Source organism: Ptychodera flava, chromosome 20 (genome assembly GCF_041260155.1).
Source record: "Ptychodera flava strain L36383 chromosome 20, AS_Pfla_20210202, whole genome shotgun sequence".
Classification (NCBI taxonomy): Eukaryota; Metazoa; Hemichordata; class Enteropneusta; family Ptychoderidae; genus Ptychodera; species Ptychodera flava.
The window spans coordinates 26,138,071-26,157,182 of record NC_091947.1 but is presented as its reverse complement, the minus strand read 5'-3'; the positions used below and the strand labels follow the sequence as shown (position 1 = coordinate 26,157,182).

At 36.8% G+C, this 19,112-nt stretch overlaps 1 protein-coding gene across 2 annotated transcripts in view; it reads left to right on the top strand.

The window, feature by feature from the left end:
* LOC139120431 (alcohol dehydrogenase [acceptor]-like) overlaps positions 1 to 14,961 on the top strand; it is a 31,393-nt gene extending 16,432 nt beyond the window's left edge. The window contains exons 3-15 of one of the 2 annotated variants that reach the window (XM_070684835.1): positions 5,767 to 5,912; positions 6,215 to 6,315; positions 6,873 to 6,922; positions 7,267 to 7,395; positions 7,644 to 7,760; positions 8,136 to 8,228; positions 8,416 to 8,469; positions 9,946 to 9,996; positions 11,831 to 11,925; positions 12,264 to 12,453; positions 12,569 to 12,621; positions 12,868 to 13,035; positions 13,290 to 14,961. In XM_070684835.1, coding sequence (XP_070540936.1) covers positions 5,767 to 5,912; positions 6,215 to 6,315; positions 6,873 to 6,922; positions 7,267 to 7,395; positions 7,644 to 7,760; positions 8,136 to 8,228; positions 8,416 to 8,469; positions 9,946 to 9,996; positions 11,831 to 11,925; positions 12,264 to 12,453; positions 12,569 to 12,621; positions 12,868 to 13,035; positions 13,290 to 13,419 — 1,377 coding nt within the window. In that variant the 3' untranslated portion in view covers positions 13,420 to 14,961. The remainder of the gene's footprint in view (positions 1 to 5,766; positions 5,913 to 6,214; positions 6,316 to 6,872; positions 6,923 to 7,266; positions 7,396 to 7,643; positions 7,761 to 8,135; positions 8,229 to 8,415; positions 8,470 to 9,945; positions 9,997 to 11,830; positions 11,926 to 12,263; positions 12,454 to 12,568; positions 12,622 to 12,867; positions 13,036 to 13,289) is intronic. The other variant, XM_070684834.1, reaches the window with a different exon arrangement.
* The last annotated feature ends 4,151 nt before the right edge of the window (positions 14,962 to 19,112 follow it).

Sequence of the window (19,112 nt, the reverse complement as noted above, 5' to 3'; positions counted from 1 at the left end):
AATTTTTGTACAATTTTTTTTACCAAATATGGTAAAAATCACCCTTAAAATGAAAAAAATGTATATTTCATCATAACTTGAATATATCACATTCTGGTAATCCCTAATGTCTTAAGGTTTCAAGACAAGAAATTTGACCTTTTTAATCTAACAATTCTCTAACGGTTAATAAGCTCAGAACCCCTGTAAAGTATACATTTTCTGAAAGCCTAGATATAGGGAAACATTTTGGTAGCTACAGAGTCTCCATTGTTTACATAACTATCACGTGACACGGTAATTTGCATAACCTTTCAAAAAACGGTTTTCCCTATGTTTTATCTCAATACTTCAAAATATCTGACTCAAACTTGCTGGAATGCAAGCTTTCACAACGCTCTTTAAAATTGTGTCTCAGATTTTTTATATCTTGCTTAGTTTTTTTGGAGCACAATTTTAAAGAAATCAACTACGTTTAAATTCACTGCTCTGGAAGTTTTTCTGGCATAAAAACTGTTGAGGAAGGTTTAAAAAAATTCTGAGACACATTTTTGAAGACCCTCAGAACAGCTTGCACTCACACAAATTTCAGCCACATATCTCAAAGCATTGAAACAAAATATAAGGAAAACCGATTTTTGAAAGGTTATGCAAATTACCTGTCACATGATAGTTATGTAAACAATGGTGATACTATGGTAACCAAAATGTTCCCCTATATCTAGGCTTTCCGAAAATATACAATTTACGGGGGTTCTGAGCTTCTTAAACACTAGAGAATTGTTGGTTTAAAATTGTAAATTTCTTGTCTTGGAACCTTAAAAATGTCTGAAATGTCTTTAATGTCCTGAAAACACAAAGTTGCAAATTTCTGCATAATTTGAATAATCTGAAAAGACTATCAGTAGCGATCTATGTCCTAAATAGCAAAGCTGTTCGATTAGCAGTTTTGAAAAAGATTTTTTAAAGATTTTTTGACCAAAAATGACAAAAATTGCCATGAAATATAAAAATTTGAATATTTCATCACAACTAGCACAAATTTGGCTAAGGTTATTTTTAGGGACATGTTCAGCAAATATTGAAGACGGCAGTAAAAGAGAAGAAGAGTTTTGCCAAAAAATAGCAAACTTAACCTCAAAAATATAAATTTGCATATTTCATCATAATTTGAGCATATCTGATTAGGGTAATCCCTTGGGACCTGTTATCCAAATATTAAAGGATTCGTACAGGCTGTTTTGAAGAAAAACCTTTGGATGTACAAATTTGAGGACAATGCTACACATCCACCTATTTAGCTGACAGCAAAGCTAAAAACCAGTTGCTAAGTACAAGAGACGTGTTGAGGTACACTACAAAATAATCTACGGTTTGGTAGCAGGCTGTGATCAACTAAATATTACAAGGGCATAAGCTTTCAAAGACGTGAAGTCTCCTTCATCAGATGCAAGGGGGATGAAAAATTGAAGCAGAAAGTGACAGAAAATTCAGAGTGAAAATTTCAGAAAAATCAGTAATTCAGAGTGGACATTTTTACTCTGAATGGTCTGTCGCTTTCAGCTTTAATTTAAATAAGGGAGACTACACGTCTGTGAAAACCTATTCTCCGGCAACATTTAGTTGATCATAGCATGCTACCAAAGCTTAGATTAATTCAGAACACAAATACAGAAATTTATCAAAATTCAGTTACTGACCCTTGCAAGTTTAAATCTACATTAGAGATGAACTGAGGTTCTCAAGCTTGTTTCCAGACAGCTACCTGTAGACTCATCTTCTTCGTTATCTGTACCATCAGCTTCTATAACAACTCTTCGATTTTCAGTTAAATCCAACTTTTTACATCCTGAAAAAAATGCAACAATAGGTAATATGGCGAGATGAAACTTTAAATGAAAGACAAGGGGCTTATTAGGTTAAGGAAAAGGGGAGACTTTCATATACAGTGCCTCTCTTCAATACTGTTACAAAATATTTGCTGCTTCTAATTGTCATCAACTGATTAAAATAAAAAAGCCAAACTCTCATATGGTGAAACAATACATTGTATACTTCACGATGTTTAACTGATGTTTTACATGCTATTGCGTTTACTAAAAGACATGTGTTAGCTGTGATTACGCAGCGGTACTATGCAAGGCGTATCGATCGCGCTCACGTCAAGGGTAATCTCTACAGTTGTGTTCCGATGACCCTTGACCCGAGTGAGATCGATCGATAGGCTATGGCCAAAAGTACCACTGCGTAGTCACAGCTAGTTGTTGGTATAGCAGCTACTGACAGAATTAAAGGTTTCTTCATAGTTAAGCTATTCCAAGGTACAATACAATTAATTTCAAAGGACGATAATATAGATGCTTCAAAAATCTAATACCTTTTACTATTTTGGAGAGGAAACTTACCCTTTCTGGTCTTGCTTCCGCACGATCACTAGTCTGGTTCCCTGACCCATTTCCCCGGTAGAGGGCGTGGGGAAATATAGGGTCAGGTACCGGCTAATGTAAACATGGACGCTATTGGGTTAAAATAAAACAAGCTGTGATTGGGTGAAAGTAACACTTGTAACTTTTTCTCATCTTTCTTGGGTTTCGCACTTTCAGGCTCACTTGACACCAACTTCTTGTTTGTACCACAAAGCCGTGGAGGTCGAAAGAAAGACTTTCTACCTCCATGATTTAGCCACTGTGATTTAGCACACCTCTTGATACTTTTAGAACGTCGACATGATGCCTGGCATTTTTCACGAAATTCGGACACCATTCTATCCATCGAAATCAATCGTCGTTCACAGTTCAAACAAAGTTTGCTTTCAATTAGCTGTGATATCGCAGCAGTACTTGTGGCGTGTATCGAACGTGCTCTGGTCATTGGGGTCACGCCACAGTCGGCGATGACCTCAATGACCCCAGCGCGTTCGATACACGCCACAAGTACTGCTGCGATATCACAGCCAGCCTTCAATCACCTCTATTTCCCCGTACTTCTGGATTAATCATTCAGTTTATGTTTCCCGTCTCGTGTGCCAGTGTTTTTGGTTCGGATACCAGTGTTCGAACATAATTCTGATCCAGTCGAATTTTGACCGGCGTTTTCATGGAAGCAGCCATATTTGTTGTAGCATGTTCTGTCAGGTGACTAACCTCCGCCATCTTGAACAAAATTCTGTTCAAGATGGCTACCCGGTACCTGACCCTATATTTCCCCACGCCCTCTACCGGGGAAATGGGTCAGGGAACCAGACTACACGATCACGACTTCAGGGTGCGCTTACAAGAAAAATGTCGCAACTTCCGTTTTGATGCATCATGGGATAGGAAAAGGCACCAAAATTGAACACCAAGTGTTTAGAAGTAGAACGCCTCTTGCACGCCGATGTTAAAATTAAAACATTCATGGTGGTTTTCTGATTTTCTTTTCTAATCTTTAAACTTTCAACCCGTAATAAACGTGTAAAATTATTTTGTATACTTCCTTTTTTAGAAAAAAATGCTTTCAGCAATTGTAGGCCGGAAATATTTTCACTTAGTGTGAAATTCGTTACACCAAAATCCGTGTACGTTACGGACAGTGAAGCAATAGTAAATGTAATATAGCCATTGTAAAGTAAAAAACACAAAAGACTGTTAATTGTTTCACAGTATTGTAAAATATCTGTGATGCTGAGTTTTTGAACACTTGAAGGAGATCGTTGTTAACACATAGTGTTCAGGTTTAGAACATCATTATTAATATTATGAACACTAGTGTTAACAATATGAACACTAGCCGTACACATTTGAACACCGACATGTACATTTTGAACGCGTATAGACGCGTCTAGCGTCCGCTATTTTTACAGTGCAGTGGCGCGACAAGGGCGAGCAGCTGTTACATAACCAGCAAACAGACGAAACTTGAGAAACTTGTCAAATATCTTGCCAAATTGCACGAGCATTTCTGGCATAGATGGTCGCCGAACGCCATAGCCCCAAGGGTAAAACGGTTAACGTGATCAAACGAGGAGCTAATAAACAACGATGACAAATGTCGCATCAACTGGACGTTTGCAGTGGTTACAGGAATAACGGTTCGGAAAAGACGTACTAGTTTGCTCAGCCAGCGTGAAAACCAAAGCCGGGCATACAAATAACATATCGTACTCCCTTGAAATTACTTGTATCGGCCCCAACACTACTTGTAATGTCGCCGCTAGTGTTTCCGACCCTTGAAACCAGGTCACGACTGAGTCTGCATCTAAAGGCAGACGTTCAATTAGACACGCTGCCCTAATAACCCGAAATAAGATTAAGACGTTGGCCTGAATTACTACGAAAGTGAACGATTTTCTGCCCAACAATAGACTCGAAGTGAAAAATTTGAAGTAGTTTATGAACCATTACATGTGTTGGCATTTATCTGAGATTGATATTTTGATGAGTCAATAATTTTTTCTGATTTATCGTGTGGAATGTTACTAACCACGTAGTTGCATTACTTGCCACTCGAGCGATCTGTTTTAAATCATGTTCTAGCATTCAGAGAACATTCTGCATGTCCAATATGAACACTTGTTGGACTGATCACAAGTGAGAGTACGTAACATTAATTTGCATGAGTGAAAATTTGCGTGTTTGTAAATCCAGTAAGTAACCATAACGACCAGTAACGACCAGAAACGGGTAGTAACGAGCAATAATGACCTAGAACTAGACAGAACGGGCCAATAACGAGCCATAAGGAGCAAAAAAAAATTATCTGACCATAAACTAAAGACGCAGTTCCCACCAATCCTGGAAATCACGCCCTCTTTGACGTATGGTATTACTAAAAACCTCTGCAACAGTGCTCATAGAGTAAGCAATAACGAGCTAGAAATAGACAGAACCAACTAATAACAAGCAGTAACGAACTACAACCACAGTTCCCGCTCAAGGCTTGTCCTTAAAATTCAACCCTCTACGACATGCTTGGGCTATAATCTCTAAACCTCTGAGGCTGTGCTCAGTGAACACCTCTAGTATGAAATTGAAACCAGATAAACACTTTTCGAATAACAAGAAAAATTCACATTTATTTCTGTATTGTTGATATAAAAACGACAGAAGAGTCACTTCTCAGTGAACTTGTCACAACAAACAAGAGACAGTCCAAAAGTGCCCAACCACACATTGAGAAAATTTCCTCGATTTCTGAAGGTGTGTACAAATGCAAATGTAGATTATGTAATGGTTTGTAATCGGAACACTTAATAATTAATGCAAACACAAATTTTCTCGACGGACAAGTTTACAGGAGACTTTGATGACGGAAATAACCAGATTTAAAAGGAATGTTTGACCAACCGTATTAAATCTTGAGTCTTAGTAACTGTCTTACTTTCAAAACGCTTGACAACTGCAAGGAGATTTCAGCTCAAATTATGTTTACTTAACATCGATGTGGACAATAACTTTCTTTAATTTTGATCGCTGAATAACATATTTCATAAGTTTAATCCTGACCCCACATCCGTCATCTATCATTAGGGACTGCCTGAAAAATTCTCAGATATTTACGATTTATTTGTTGATTATTTGTATGATTTTTCCAAGGCGTCTAAGAAAGTCGTTTGCAAACAAAATCCCTCTTCTAAAGCTATAGGATTTACTATGCAGTATATAAGAGGTGCCAAAGAGGATTTTGATTCCTGGGAACGACTTGGAGCTGAAGGACGGACAAAATCCCTCTTCTAAAGCTATAGGATTTACATCTGTATCGCAATAATTTTTTTTATAACTTACCACGACGAATAAATTTCTCTTTAAGGTTCTGGGAGGATCAAGCAGCATTAATGCTATGCAGTATGTAAGAGGTGCCAAAGAGGATTTCGATTCCTGGGAACGACTTGGAGCTGAAGGATGGAGCTATGACAAAGTGTTGCCATATTTTCTGAAATCAGAAAACAACACGTGGTGAGTATCAACAGAACAAAGGAAGCAGTGACGGCATCAATAATGAAGACAAAGAAAGTGATTTTTTTAAAACACGACAAAGTTTGGAAAGTGTATGAAACCTATATTAAGATCAGTAGAAAAAGGAAACTTGATGATGGTAACTTTCTTCCCAACTCTTACATTGAATATGTATTCCCGGGGTTAATCATATTGCGCCCTTTTCGACTGCTGTTGTTTCAGTAATAGCTGCTTTTCTTTTCCTTCAAGTGAGGAGTAATCAAGGCAAACTTCATTGATGTTAACTTTTGATAAATTTACAGCGAGAAGAGCGTAGAAAATGATTATCATGCCAAAGGAGGGTTGCTTACAGTGTCTGACCACTCGCCCATCAGCAAATACCACGATGTCATACTCGAAGCAGGTAATACACAGAATATGTAGATCTATAGTAATGCTTAATTGAGGCGATTCGTTGATGGCGTCGCAGATGTATGATACATAATGAAAATATGGGAGATTTCAGCCTTGCCTCATAAATTTTATTTTTACGGTGCAGTAATTGTATACTGACTTGGTATGTTTCGTGTGGAAATGCGTAAGATAATGATGAATGGGTCTTAAGAAGGGCACAATAGTAACCGCTTATCAGTGACGTCACACCTAACGAAAAATTGGCGACATTTGTGCGATGGTATAAATCAGTCCATTTATGAGAGTGCCATTTGTGGTCAATAAATACCAACATGTGTCTTCTGAGATGTTACATGGACTGCAGCAAAATATGGACCCAATATTTCTCAGTTTTGTTCAATTTGACAAAAATACCTTACTATAGTGAACATTTAGATATCTACATCTAATTAGTACATTTATAATCATGTTCGTCGACCTATCAATTTCTGCATATCGGAATCCCCTTTTGTGTATATATATATGAGACGGGTTGACGAATATCGTCTTTTTCTGCATCCTTTTCAGCCGAGGAAATAGGATTCAAGATACAAGATGTCAACAACTGTGTTGATCCGGTAAGGGAGTAGGCAGGTGCATGTAAAGAATAATTTTCAATATTACATATTTCCGTCTATTCGGGACATAAAATTATGGAGCTACTTTGCTTTATTATCTTTTCATCAGAGGTAAAGGACACAGAGAATCCTGAAATGCGCATCTGTCTCTCTCTCTCATTTCATTTTACTGTACTATCTAATTCCTCTTTACACCAAGTGATGATATATTACGTGACTTTGAGATTCTCGAAATCGATATGACGAAATAAAACTGGAGAAAATATTGGCAAAGACTGGCGACACTATAATATTGTTTCTATAACAGGTGTTACGTCAATTTTTATTGCCTTTATATCATGTAGATCGGTTTTGGACACTGCCAAGCGACAATTAAGGACGGACGACGCTGTAGTACTGCTGTTGCTTTTCTCAATCCTGACGCCAGAGGGAGATCAAATTTGAAAATCTGGACTGATGCTCTCGTAACTCAAGTAAGCAACCTGCCAGCAGACAACACTGATTTGCGGACTAATTTCGATAGACTTGTCTTGTACGAGGCATTGGAGCATACTGAGTCCATGAATCAAAATAAACAACAGCAAGGGAACTGCGTATATTTTGTTTACGTGTGTTGTGGGTAGTCAAGTTTCTCATAATCATCATAAAGGCCCTGACTAAGTCCACTGCATGGATAATCTAAAACTTTTCACCGATTATGTTTGTCTTCTCGCCTTCGCAGATTGTGTTCGAGGACAAAAAAGCAAAGTCCGTTGAACTTCTGAAAAATGGCAAGAAGGTCAAAGTCAACGTGGACAAGGAAGTCATTTTGTCAGGCGGCGCTATCGGATCACCTCAGGTACAGTAGACTAACTCACTTCAGCAAAAGAAAGATTTACTCTATGGCATCGGACAAAAATACAGTTACTTTAAAAGTCATTGTGATTTAAACGAATCCGAATAAAATTTGATCCTCATCGTGAATTCTTACCATTTCGAAGATAAGGTGAGTGAAAACGAAAGAAATCTCAAAATTCACTGAGGAGGGATGGATTTATTTCTTCCGGGGAGGAACAGATTACAGAACAAGCTTCGTTTACATTTCCAGTTTGTTTTGAGTGTGTAATCTATTAAATATTATTTTACGTGTTTTGATTTATCCTTTGATCTACTTTGTAAAACAAAAAACTTTTACTTTCCCCATACATTAATAACTCTTAAATCTTTATTACAGATTCTGATGTTATCAGGGATAGGACCAAGGGATCACCTTGAAGCGCTGAAAATACCAATGATATGTGATCTTCCAGTCGGAGAAAACCTGCAGGTAGTGTGGCCAATAAAACAAATTTAAAGAAGTCCGAGTTTATAGCGTCTATGAAAACACGACAGTTTAAAGGAATCACTTTACAATCACATTCAATGCTGGATAATAATCGACGATTAGAATAATCAAGATATCACCTCTTCGATTACCCACTTAGCTAAGGATTATCACCTATATCTTGTTACAGGATCATATCATGACGATAATGAGATGCAATGCTAGTGGCGGAGGCCTTCCTAAGGTACGGCCATGATTTTGTTTTTTTTGGAAACTCGTAATGACAAAGAGGTAACCATATTAATCATCCTATAAGGCCCAGAGAGAATAGAAACGCGTACTGTTACATACATCATTATAAAAATAGTCTGAGCAGCAGATTAATTTAAGACAGTGTATTTAACATTCTGAATACCTGACATTCACATATACAGTTATGTCTGCATGTACCCATAGTGATGTATGTATGTATGTATGTATGTATGTATGTATGTATGTATGGATGGATGGATGGATGGATGGATGGATGGATGGATGGATGGATGGATGTATGTATGTATGTATGTATGTATCTATGTATGTATCTATGTATGTATGTATGTATGTATGTATGTATGTATGTATGTATGTATGTATGTATGTATGTATGTATGTATGTATGTATGTATGTATGTATGTATGTATGTATGCATTTATTCATACATACGGGCATACATACATACATACACACACACACACATACATACATACATACATACATACATACATACATACATACATACATACATACATACATACATACATACATACATTAAAATTATAATTAAATTTTCTCTGAGCAGGATAATAATGGAATCAATCGTCATTTTGTGAGGAATCGTCGGAAAGACTGAATTAACTAGGCATAAAAACAAGCGCGCTAACGACTGATCAAAAGAAACGATAGAAAATATAGAATGCAATTAACTAAATCCCAAGAGAAAAGAGACAATTAGGAAGGGGACGCAGTCGATATTACTGTAGGAGAGCTGTCTTGATTGAGGATATGATTCGTCATTTAGTAAAAGGAAAGCTAACTCTCCTTTCAGATGTACCAATGTGAAGTGCAAAATGAATTTCTACAAAATGAACTTAATTATGATCATTTCCAGTATGGTACGGAGGTATTAAGCAACAACGTGGCCTCTGCGAATAGCTGTTTTAAAACGCATCCATCTAATAAAGCTTTGTAGCTGAACAAGTAAAGGTGTAGAAAATATGAAATATTCCTGAATGGCGATTAATATCATCAGTAACACAGATATCTAAGGCATGTATTGAACAAACGGCGATGACAGGGCTACAAACTTGCTTTTTGCTTCCCTCTGTGTAATTTTTCTATCCTTTTTTTATCACGTACTTTGAATAGTTGTTAGTTTTGTTTCTGTATAATATGCTCAGTCTCTTGTCATCCTTCCTTACACACTGTCATAGGTATGCATCAGTATTTTCTGTCACATAAACCAGTTGATGGTGTCTCTTTAACCTTGTAGTATTCGCCTATTGGCTTTTTTATAAATCAAAGGCAACTCACTATGTGTAAGTAAATCGAGAGAAACCAAATTTCAGGAATTATGTAACCTTTAAGCTAGTGTAAAAGTGCACGAGAAAAAACTATAATCGTCAAATAACAAGCCAGAATAAGTTAATTATTTCACTAATGTTGGTCATGTATACACAGGATGCTGCAAGTACAAATGGATTTGATCTAGATGGATTTCTCAAGACAGAGGTAAGGCTTTAAATAAGCATGAAGTGTATATTTTGTACTATGTAATCCCTTTGAAATTAATCTATGATAGAACGACCTTTTCTTAACTTTGAGTGATACATTTTTAATGTTGGTTGTCATAATGTCTGTAACAGGGATGACCCGTGACAAAACTAAGCCAATTAATTGCTATTCATGTGTAGTGGTACGGAGCAAAAATCTCCAAAAGGTCGCCGTAACCTGCTGATAGGGCATAACATTTTAAGCTTACTTGCTTAGTGATCTTTAACTTCTTGTCGCCTTGCAATACTTTCATTTGTTTGCAGAACAAACAGGAACAAATAAGGGACGAGACGTTGAACCGCTGGTCGCTCGATTTTGTTTCAGCTCAGTTATTGAATCGAAATATTGAAATGGACATAATATGTGCTCTTGCAATGTGAAGTATATGGAAACATTTTTCATTATAATTAAGGTAGTATTAAGTGAATGTCGAATGTCTGAAAGTTTATTTAATGGAGAGTGATCCATTTTAGCGTCAGCTAGATTTAGTTTTCCGAATCAATATCAATTTACATAACATCTAACAATATAGCAAATACAATGATGCACCAAAACCCTTCGCCTTGAATTGAACGATCCTTGGATCGTTTAAAGTACCAGGATATTGTTTATATAATACTGTATATCAGCTTTACAAACGGAAGCCTATAGACGCCGGCTTTGCGGGATCTAAATTTTCGTTTCCCGAACGAACAGGCATGAAACCAATGAGAACTGTTGGTACTGGTATAGGTATCCGATGAAAAAATTTATGATGTAGTACATGATAAGGGGAGAAGTGCCGGAGAGCATAATTATATGTTTCAATAATGTCATTCTCGCCGGTGTTAGAGAGACTCTGTGAGTTTGACATACAATGATAATGAAGGCTTTGGCAAAATGGCACAAAATGCTCTATGGCTGACATCAGCACTAGTGCTTACATTGTATTTTGTAACACACCTCATCCGCAGTCTGTATTCTAATTCGCCAATTGATAGTCACGTGGGATGCATTCTTTTTGTGCTGATCCACGTAAACGACGTCATCAGGCATCATTTGTTGGAACTGTTGCCTGCCAGGCATCAGTTCCGAAAAATGATGCCCGCTGACGTCAAAAACGACATTGACGCCTGCGCGGACCGGAATGTAAACAAAGATGTCGTCTGCGGCCAATCGAAACGATAGTCGAGAATTTTTTTGGTTTATCCTACTTTCTGAAGAAGAATTGAATGCTTTGGTTTCCAACAAGGACTCGAAACGGACGAAAACTATAATCAAAGGTGCATTGAAAGTTTTGCAGAAGTATTGCGATCCTGTTAGGAAAAACGTTTTCTTACTGAACCACTCCATCATATTACATCATAGGTCTACATGAGACAAGTTTTGTGTATAGTACGTTCTTATTCATGGCTACGGATGAGATGTGTTACAAAACACATATTGACTGGCCATGAGGGCAACAGCATACGTCTTTAACCCCTCGGGCCTGTGAGTCACCCCAAAAAACAGACTGTTTCCCTCGGCCTACGGCCTCGGGAAATAGTCTGTTTTTGGGGGTGACTCACAGTCCCTCGGGGTACAGACGTATGCTGTTGCCCTCATGGCCAGTCAATATGTATACTGATTAGCTTTCATGAGGTCCATTTCGGCAGAAATTCGTAGGTACATTGTTTTTATTAGTGATATGTATTATGTCAGCAAAATATTCTTATATTCGTGTGATTGTTGTTAGTGGGACTATAAGTTACTAGAATCTCGAATGGCTACTCAAAATGAACCGTATTTTCTTACTGAATAAATTCAAACACAGGAAGGACTTCCATGGCCAGATATCCAGATCTTGTGCCTCCCTCATTATTATTTCTTCACGCCTTATGAAAAGAGAGCATGTAACTTCGCCGACGAGTGAGTATTTCTTGACTATGATCATTGCTTAAAACATTATCACATGTATTTGTTTTTTTCAGAATCTTTTGAAAGTTTATAGATGATATGTACAGAGGAGGGGGTCAGGACTAAATATTAGCAAGCTTTTTGCCTGACAGCGGAAAATAATAGCTAACCATATACACAGAGTTCCGCACTTAACTTGACTGTAATTTTTTATTGTACAGGTTCGCATTACATGTTGAATTTTGAATACTCTTTACCACAATCACTAAGATTAAACACCATCATAGATGCCATAAAACTGTATATTGCACTCCCCCTTGACATACTTCTTTGTTATCGCTTGTTATTAGATTTAGTGAAACCCTTGAACACCTCAGCTATGCTGAAATAGAAGCCAGAGAAGGGTGTCTTTTCTTAGTGGGACTGCTTCATCCAAAAAGTGTCGGTAACCTGAGACTGCGCAGCCGTGATCCCGTGGATTATCCAATCATAGATCCTCACTACCTGGAAAACCCGGATGATGTGAAAACAATGATAAGGGTTGATATTATTTTGCCTTTTTCCAAATATTACATGACAACTTCGGTTATTGTATTTGGCAATTTTTTAAAAAGGGGAATTAAAGTAAACTTTGTATTTTCCTTTTGTTCTTGAGGGTGCACGTGTTGTCCAGAAGTTGACAAATTCTGACGCTATGAAGAAGTTTGGGTAAGAAAACGCTTTTTGATAACAAAGAAAGATAGTCATATTGCCCTCATCTGTTCACATAATATAATATTAACTCATGCAATTTGATTATGTAAGACTGCAGCACAGATAAAGTTGAAATTTTCGAGAGAAGAAGCAAACGTACAGCAACAGACAAATCTTCTTAAACAGAGGGTTTAAAAGTAATAAAGACAAGTCTCAATTTCGAAGGAAAGAATCCCTTACAATAACATTCTACTCGTATAGGATTACACCGGCCTTCTTTCGCTTCCAAAACTGTCCCCATGAAATGGACTCGGATGAATACTGGGAATACGTCATACGTCACGTGACTCTCACCATTTATCATCCGGTGGGAACTTGTAAGATGGGAGCAAAGGACGACCCAACGGCGGTGGTTGACCCAGCCCTGAGGTAATGTATCTCTTCCAGTATGCTTCAATGTTGTTCTAACATATTGCACATCCATGTATATGAAGTAAAAATTGCCCTACAGAACTGTTCCGGTAGCTGATTAATGTCTCAATCGATAGATCGTTGAATCGTGATCTTTATTAAACATTGTATCAAATTTGAAAGAATAGTGATTAAATAAATTGTATGGTAACGGAAATTGGTTACATATTTAATAATTAATTTGTGCCCTTCATTCTTATCGTTTGTTTCAGAGTGCGAGGGCTGGACAACGTTCGTGTGGTTGACGCCTCTGTAATGCCTCATCTCACTTCCGGTAATACAAACGCACCTACCATCATGATCGCTGAAAAAGCCGCAGACATGATCAAACAAGGCATGTGAAGTTGTAGGTCTGCAAATGAGGAATTCTCACTTTTTGAAGGGTCAGCGAACAAACCCATGCCTATATGCGTATATTTCAGTTGAGAAGCTACATTGTAACTTTAGCGGTCAATTGAATTGAATCATTGATGACTTTGAGTTCCTGGCTATTTTCCAACGGTCATAATTATATGATTATTTCCTGACAGTCACAATATTATAATGGAAACTCAACCCTAACAATGAACTAGTATAACCCTTGTAATGAACTGTCACGGTCACTTGTTAGGGTTGTGTTTCCATTATAATGATGTGACTGTCAGGAAATATTTTATTGAGTAATTGCTAACATTTAATAATTGACGTTTTATGGATAGTTAACTAAGTATTCTATGTAGTCAAACAATTCACTTTTTTGAAGGGTCAAAATAGACTAGCGAACACACCCATGCCTATATGCGTGCATTTCAGTTAGGAAGCTACTTTGTAACTTTAACGGTCAAACGAATTGAATCATTGATGACTTTGGGTTCCTGGCTATTTTCAACCAGTCATAATCATATGATTATTTACTGACAGTCACAATATTATAATGGAAACACAACCCTGAAATGAACTAGTATGAACCCTAGTAATGAACTGTCACGGTCACTTGTTAAGGTTGTGTTTCCATTATAATGATGAGACTGTCAGGAAATATTGTATTGAGTAATTGCTAACATTTAATAATTGACGTTTTATGGATAGTTAACTAAGTACTCTATGAAGTCAAAAACCTCAAAGGGTCAAAATAGACTTGAGAACACACCCATGCCTTTATGCGTATATTTCAGTTAAGAATATGCATTAAACTTTAGCGGTTAAATGGATATAATCATTGATGACATTGAGTTCCTCGCTATTTTCCACCGGTCATGATAATATGATTATTTCCTGATAGTCACAGTATTATAATGGAAACACAACCCTAACAATCTAGTATGAACCCTAATAATGACCTGTCATGGTCATTTGTTAGAGTTGTGTTTCCATTATTATGATGTGACTGTCAGGAAATATTTTATTGAGTAATTGCTAAAACTTTATAACTGAAGTTTTATGGATAGTTAACCAAGTATTCTGTGTAGTTAAACAACTTACTTTTTTAAGGGTCACGATAGACTAGCAAACACACCCATGCCTATATGCGTATATTTCAGTGAAGAAGATGCATTGCAACTTTAGCGATCGAATGAATTGAATCATTGATGACTTTGAGCTCCTGGCCATTTTCCATCGGTCATAATTATATGATTATTTTCTGACAGTCACAATATTACAATGGAAACACAATCCTTACGATGAACTCGTATGAACCCAAGTAATGGACTGTCACGGTCACTTGTTAGGGTTGTGTGTCCATTATAATGATGTGACTGTCAGGAGATATTTTATTGAGTTATTGCTAACATATAATAATTGACGTTTTATGAATAGTTAACTAAGTATTCTAAGTAGTCAAACACTAGCTACATTGTAATTCATCGGGAATAAAGAAGAAACACATGGCATTGAAATTACAAAGTTTGGAGATTTTATATGTTTCTCTCTCTGACATGTGTGGTGTGGCCGTGGTGTGGCGTGTAGCTGAGAGCATGTAGCTGATTAAATGTAAACAAGATTACATCCAGTCCTGCTGTATTAATGTTGTAAAATCGCTGATACAACGCCCTGGCCAATTGAGTTGTGCAGCTTGAAAGATTCTAATTGTATATTGGAACGATAAATTTATCAGGCGGCTTACCGAGGATTTTTGTAAGATTGTAAACTTTGGGTTATAATAATGAAACTTGGCACATTACTAGTTTGAATAGATTTTAACATTGTATGATGTGGATCGAAATCAAAAGCGCCCTCTGTTGACAAGGAACGAGCGTTTCTATCAAGTTTCAGTAACACGCGAAGTGCACTATTAACTGCTATATTTCATTAGATACGATGTAATTGATTTGAAATCTAATGCAACCTAACCTTATGTTCAAAATGATTATGATTTTGAGTTGCAATTACCGTCGGTTATTCAAAAAATATGTGTCCATGAAGACTGTCTCTGACACATTTGTATATGCGAATGTTCCATATCCTCGTAGAAAGTGATGAATATTGGCCACAAGGTGCTGTTTACATCAATCCTGGGGACAGTTTCCAAAACAGTATCAACGAGCTGAACACTTGCTCTGTAGCATTTGCATAAACCTTTGCATGATTTTTTTGCAGTTGCAATGATCAGCTTGACCAAGAGATGTCCATTCTGGGTTGCAGTTAGACCCATCTCTATTTATCTACCCCCTATGTATTGGATCAGATAACTATGAATCCTTTTGGCGCACCAACCCCCCACATGCCCTACTTGACAAGAAAATCGTAGTATGTGTTGTTTCAGAGCGGCTTCTGTGATTTGAATATTTTCCAGAGCTTTTGACTTTCTACTTGGTTTTGTTTAATACACTATGCAATCAACTGTTTCTATCATATCAAAGAACCACTAAGTGCTTAATTGGCAACATGCAGATAGGGGACATGGGTCTTTTACGGGGATCGACTTTTATAAAACCATTTTTTAGGATATAATTTTACAATCAATGTTGTCGGGTGCCATTTTTTAAAATGTTTGCATCAAGTTATGGCAAAAAAACAACAGAATTGACCAAAACGTATATAAAACAGGATACGAACATGGCTGTATTCAATCTGAATAGGTGATTACATTCAGAAAAGGGCACACGTTCAGAAAAATAAAATTTTCAAGTTGGCCAAGAGAAATGTGCCATAGCAATGTTCACGAGGTAACTTTTTAACACCTTGAACACTGGGGAAAATAGCTCGAATTTTTGAAAATATGGTGCCATATGAAGTGTTTGCAAACATTTTTGACTTTGTGTAATTACAAACATTTAAACAACTAGGATTAACAAATATGCATAAGAACACCAAAATTGGACAAGTGTTTTTAATCAGTTTATTCGGACCAGTCACTTTGGACGACTGTCAAGTTCACTGAGGTAAACTGCATTTTCGCACTACTTTGTTAGTTCTGATGAGTCACTATTACTGATGGTTAGTAAGCCAGTGTATTTTCTGTCAACTATTAATGCACCAGCTGGAGGGCAACGGTGTGCTGATATATATGTATCAGTATCAGATGAGATATGGACTTCACAAAAAATACCGTAAACCAATATACTGCACATTTTTCTTTTCCTTTCTTCAGAGTAACTTGTTTGATAGTAAGAAATGCACTTAGTACAGAATGAGCTTTATTTTATGTGATTTGCAATCGAGAAAACAAAATATGAAAGTTACTGGGTTTTATGTACAGTACTTTGAAAAAAAATCAATATACTGCAGGCATTTATGTTTTTCTTCAGAGAAACTGTTATTAGGTGGAAAAATGAAGGTATTGGGACGATATGGCTACCTCAGACAATGACAAAAGACAGTGACGTCATCATTATCGACAGTGTCATGTTCTAAGAAACCAACTTTTGTTTATACTTATGTACGTGCCACAGACAGGGCCTTTGTTGATATTACACTTCATAAGCCAAAACAAAAAAAAATCAGTATATTTTCACAATTTTTCTTTACAATTTTATGTCAGGCTGGGCTAATTTGTCAGAAATCAGTAGTTTGGTAATGGACAATGATGTCCTTTGAATATTAACAAACAGGTGGCAAAAATACATTTTGTTATGTTGGCGGCCATTTTAAATATTCATTGAGATCGCATTACCATAATTTTCATATTTTTTGGATAAGTGTTTTATGGGGATTGTAAAAATATATGAGTATGGGGAACAGTCTTTGATTATTTCAGAAGTCAGACGTCATGCCATGTGGTACTTCCAAATGTCAACTCCACCCAATGGCATCGGGTTGCAAAGGGTAAATCAATATAATCAGATAAATAATTGGGGGATGGTGGGGTGTTTACATTCTACAATCGATGAATGGGGGAGGTAAATTTTAGATATTTAATTTTAAGGGGGTCGATTGGTGCATATCAATTGTAGCTTAAGGTCCACCGACCCGACCCCCTCCCCGTAAATAAACGAATGCTCCGTTACCTTGAACAAATGTTTTAGCCTCTGCTATTATCAGGGATGCATCAGTTCAGTCCGGAAAGATATCCCATGAGTCCCAGGCTTACGTTTTTCCTTTCCCATAGAATAATGCTTATCACATCATAGCCAATCATGGCATGAAATATCGGAAATGCTTTTGCCTTTTGAAGGCCTATCGTGTCGGTTATTTCTGAGCTTTAATGTCTTCAACTACCCGAGACAATTCATACTCTAGCAACTGGTATGCAGTGCACTGATGACACAATTATGACTTTATTCATTTGATGCGTGTCTCAGTTTTCCCGTCAAATTATCGATTATGGGGGCCATCAAACCATTGTAATGCTTTTGAGTTCTTAAACAAGTAAATTCGGAGTTTTTAACCTATAAAATGGATTTCATCTTTACTGTTGAGCAGAATATCCACGGAACACTGGAAGATTGAAACCACGACATGTACAAACCTGCTATTGATGTGCAAAATTTCCAATGAAAGGTTCCGTTTTCCGAAAATCTTTCACAAGAATAGGTAACATTATCCAACGAAAGTTTCTCTTGCTGAAGTAGGAGGTACAAAGTCTAGAATAAGTAATGACACGCTGATATATACTAAACTAATCGTGTCTCATCAAAGGCACAAGTATATATGCTCTCAGATTATAGAAGCAGTGTGGGGATAAAACTTGGCTTACATATATCTCAAGACAAATTCATAAAACAATGAAAGGGAAAATTTGATATTTATCAGATAAATATCTGCAGCAGGTTTCACTATATTTGTTGCCATGATTTTAGAGTTATATCACTAATTACAAAGTTGATTTAATATGCAGATGAACGCTTAATTGACTTCACACTACTAAATGCTTTAAAACACAGTCAGATATCTGTCAGTTTCAGTGCCTACAGCAGATTTCATCAAATTTGGTGCTGTTATTTCGGAGTTATCGGACTAAGTACAAAACTTCATTAAATTTGTAAATGAGCTATTTATTATCTTGACGCTGCCCAGTGCTTCACGTGACAATTAAATATTTATCAGATCAATATCTGTAGCAGATTTCACCAAATTTAGTGCAAGAATTTCAGAGTTATATCAGTAATTATAAAGCTCATTTTATATGCAAATGAACCCTTAACTAACTTCACACTACTAAATACTTCACAACACAGTCAGGTATCTCTCGGATCAGTATCTACGGCAGATTTCATCAAATTTGAAATCATTGTGTGAAACAAAGGACTGCCAAATGTTCGTCATTACACCTTAACTGTTTCTCGTACGTTACCACCGACGAAACGCGACTTCTAAGAATACTTATAAACAGTAGACTTGGAAAGTCAAATTTTGCTCTGTGTCGACCGTTCACCTTTGAATAATTTGAACATTAAACTATTTTCCAATCGTTCGCTGTATCTTGATATGGCAAAGCTGTCTGAGAAGAAAAGCAGTTCTATAATTAAGCGTAGCATTGCGGTCTTTTTGTCCGACAGTAAAATCACAGACAAACGCTGATTTTCTTATGTAATTTCGTTGATGCTTTCCTCTTACTGCCTTTCTTTGATTGTTTCTTCTAGTCGACCAGTAGAAAGCAATCTGGTCGATCGACA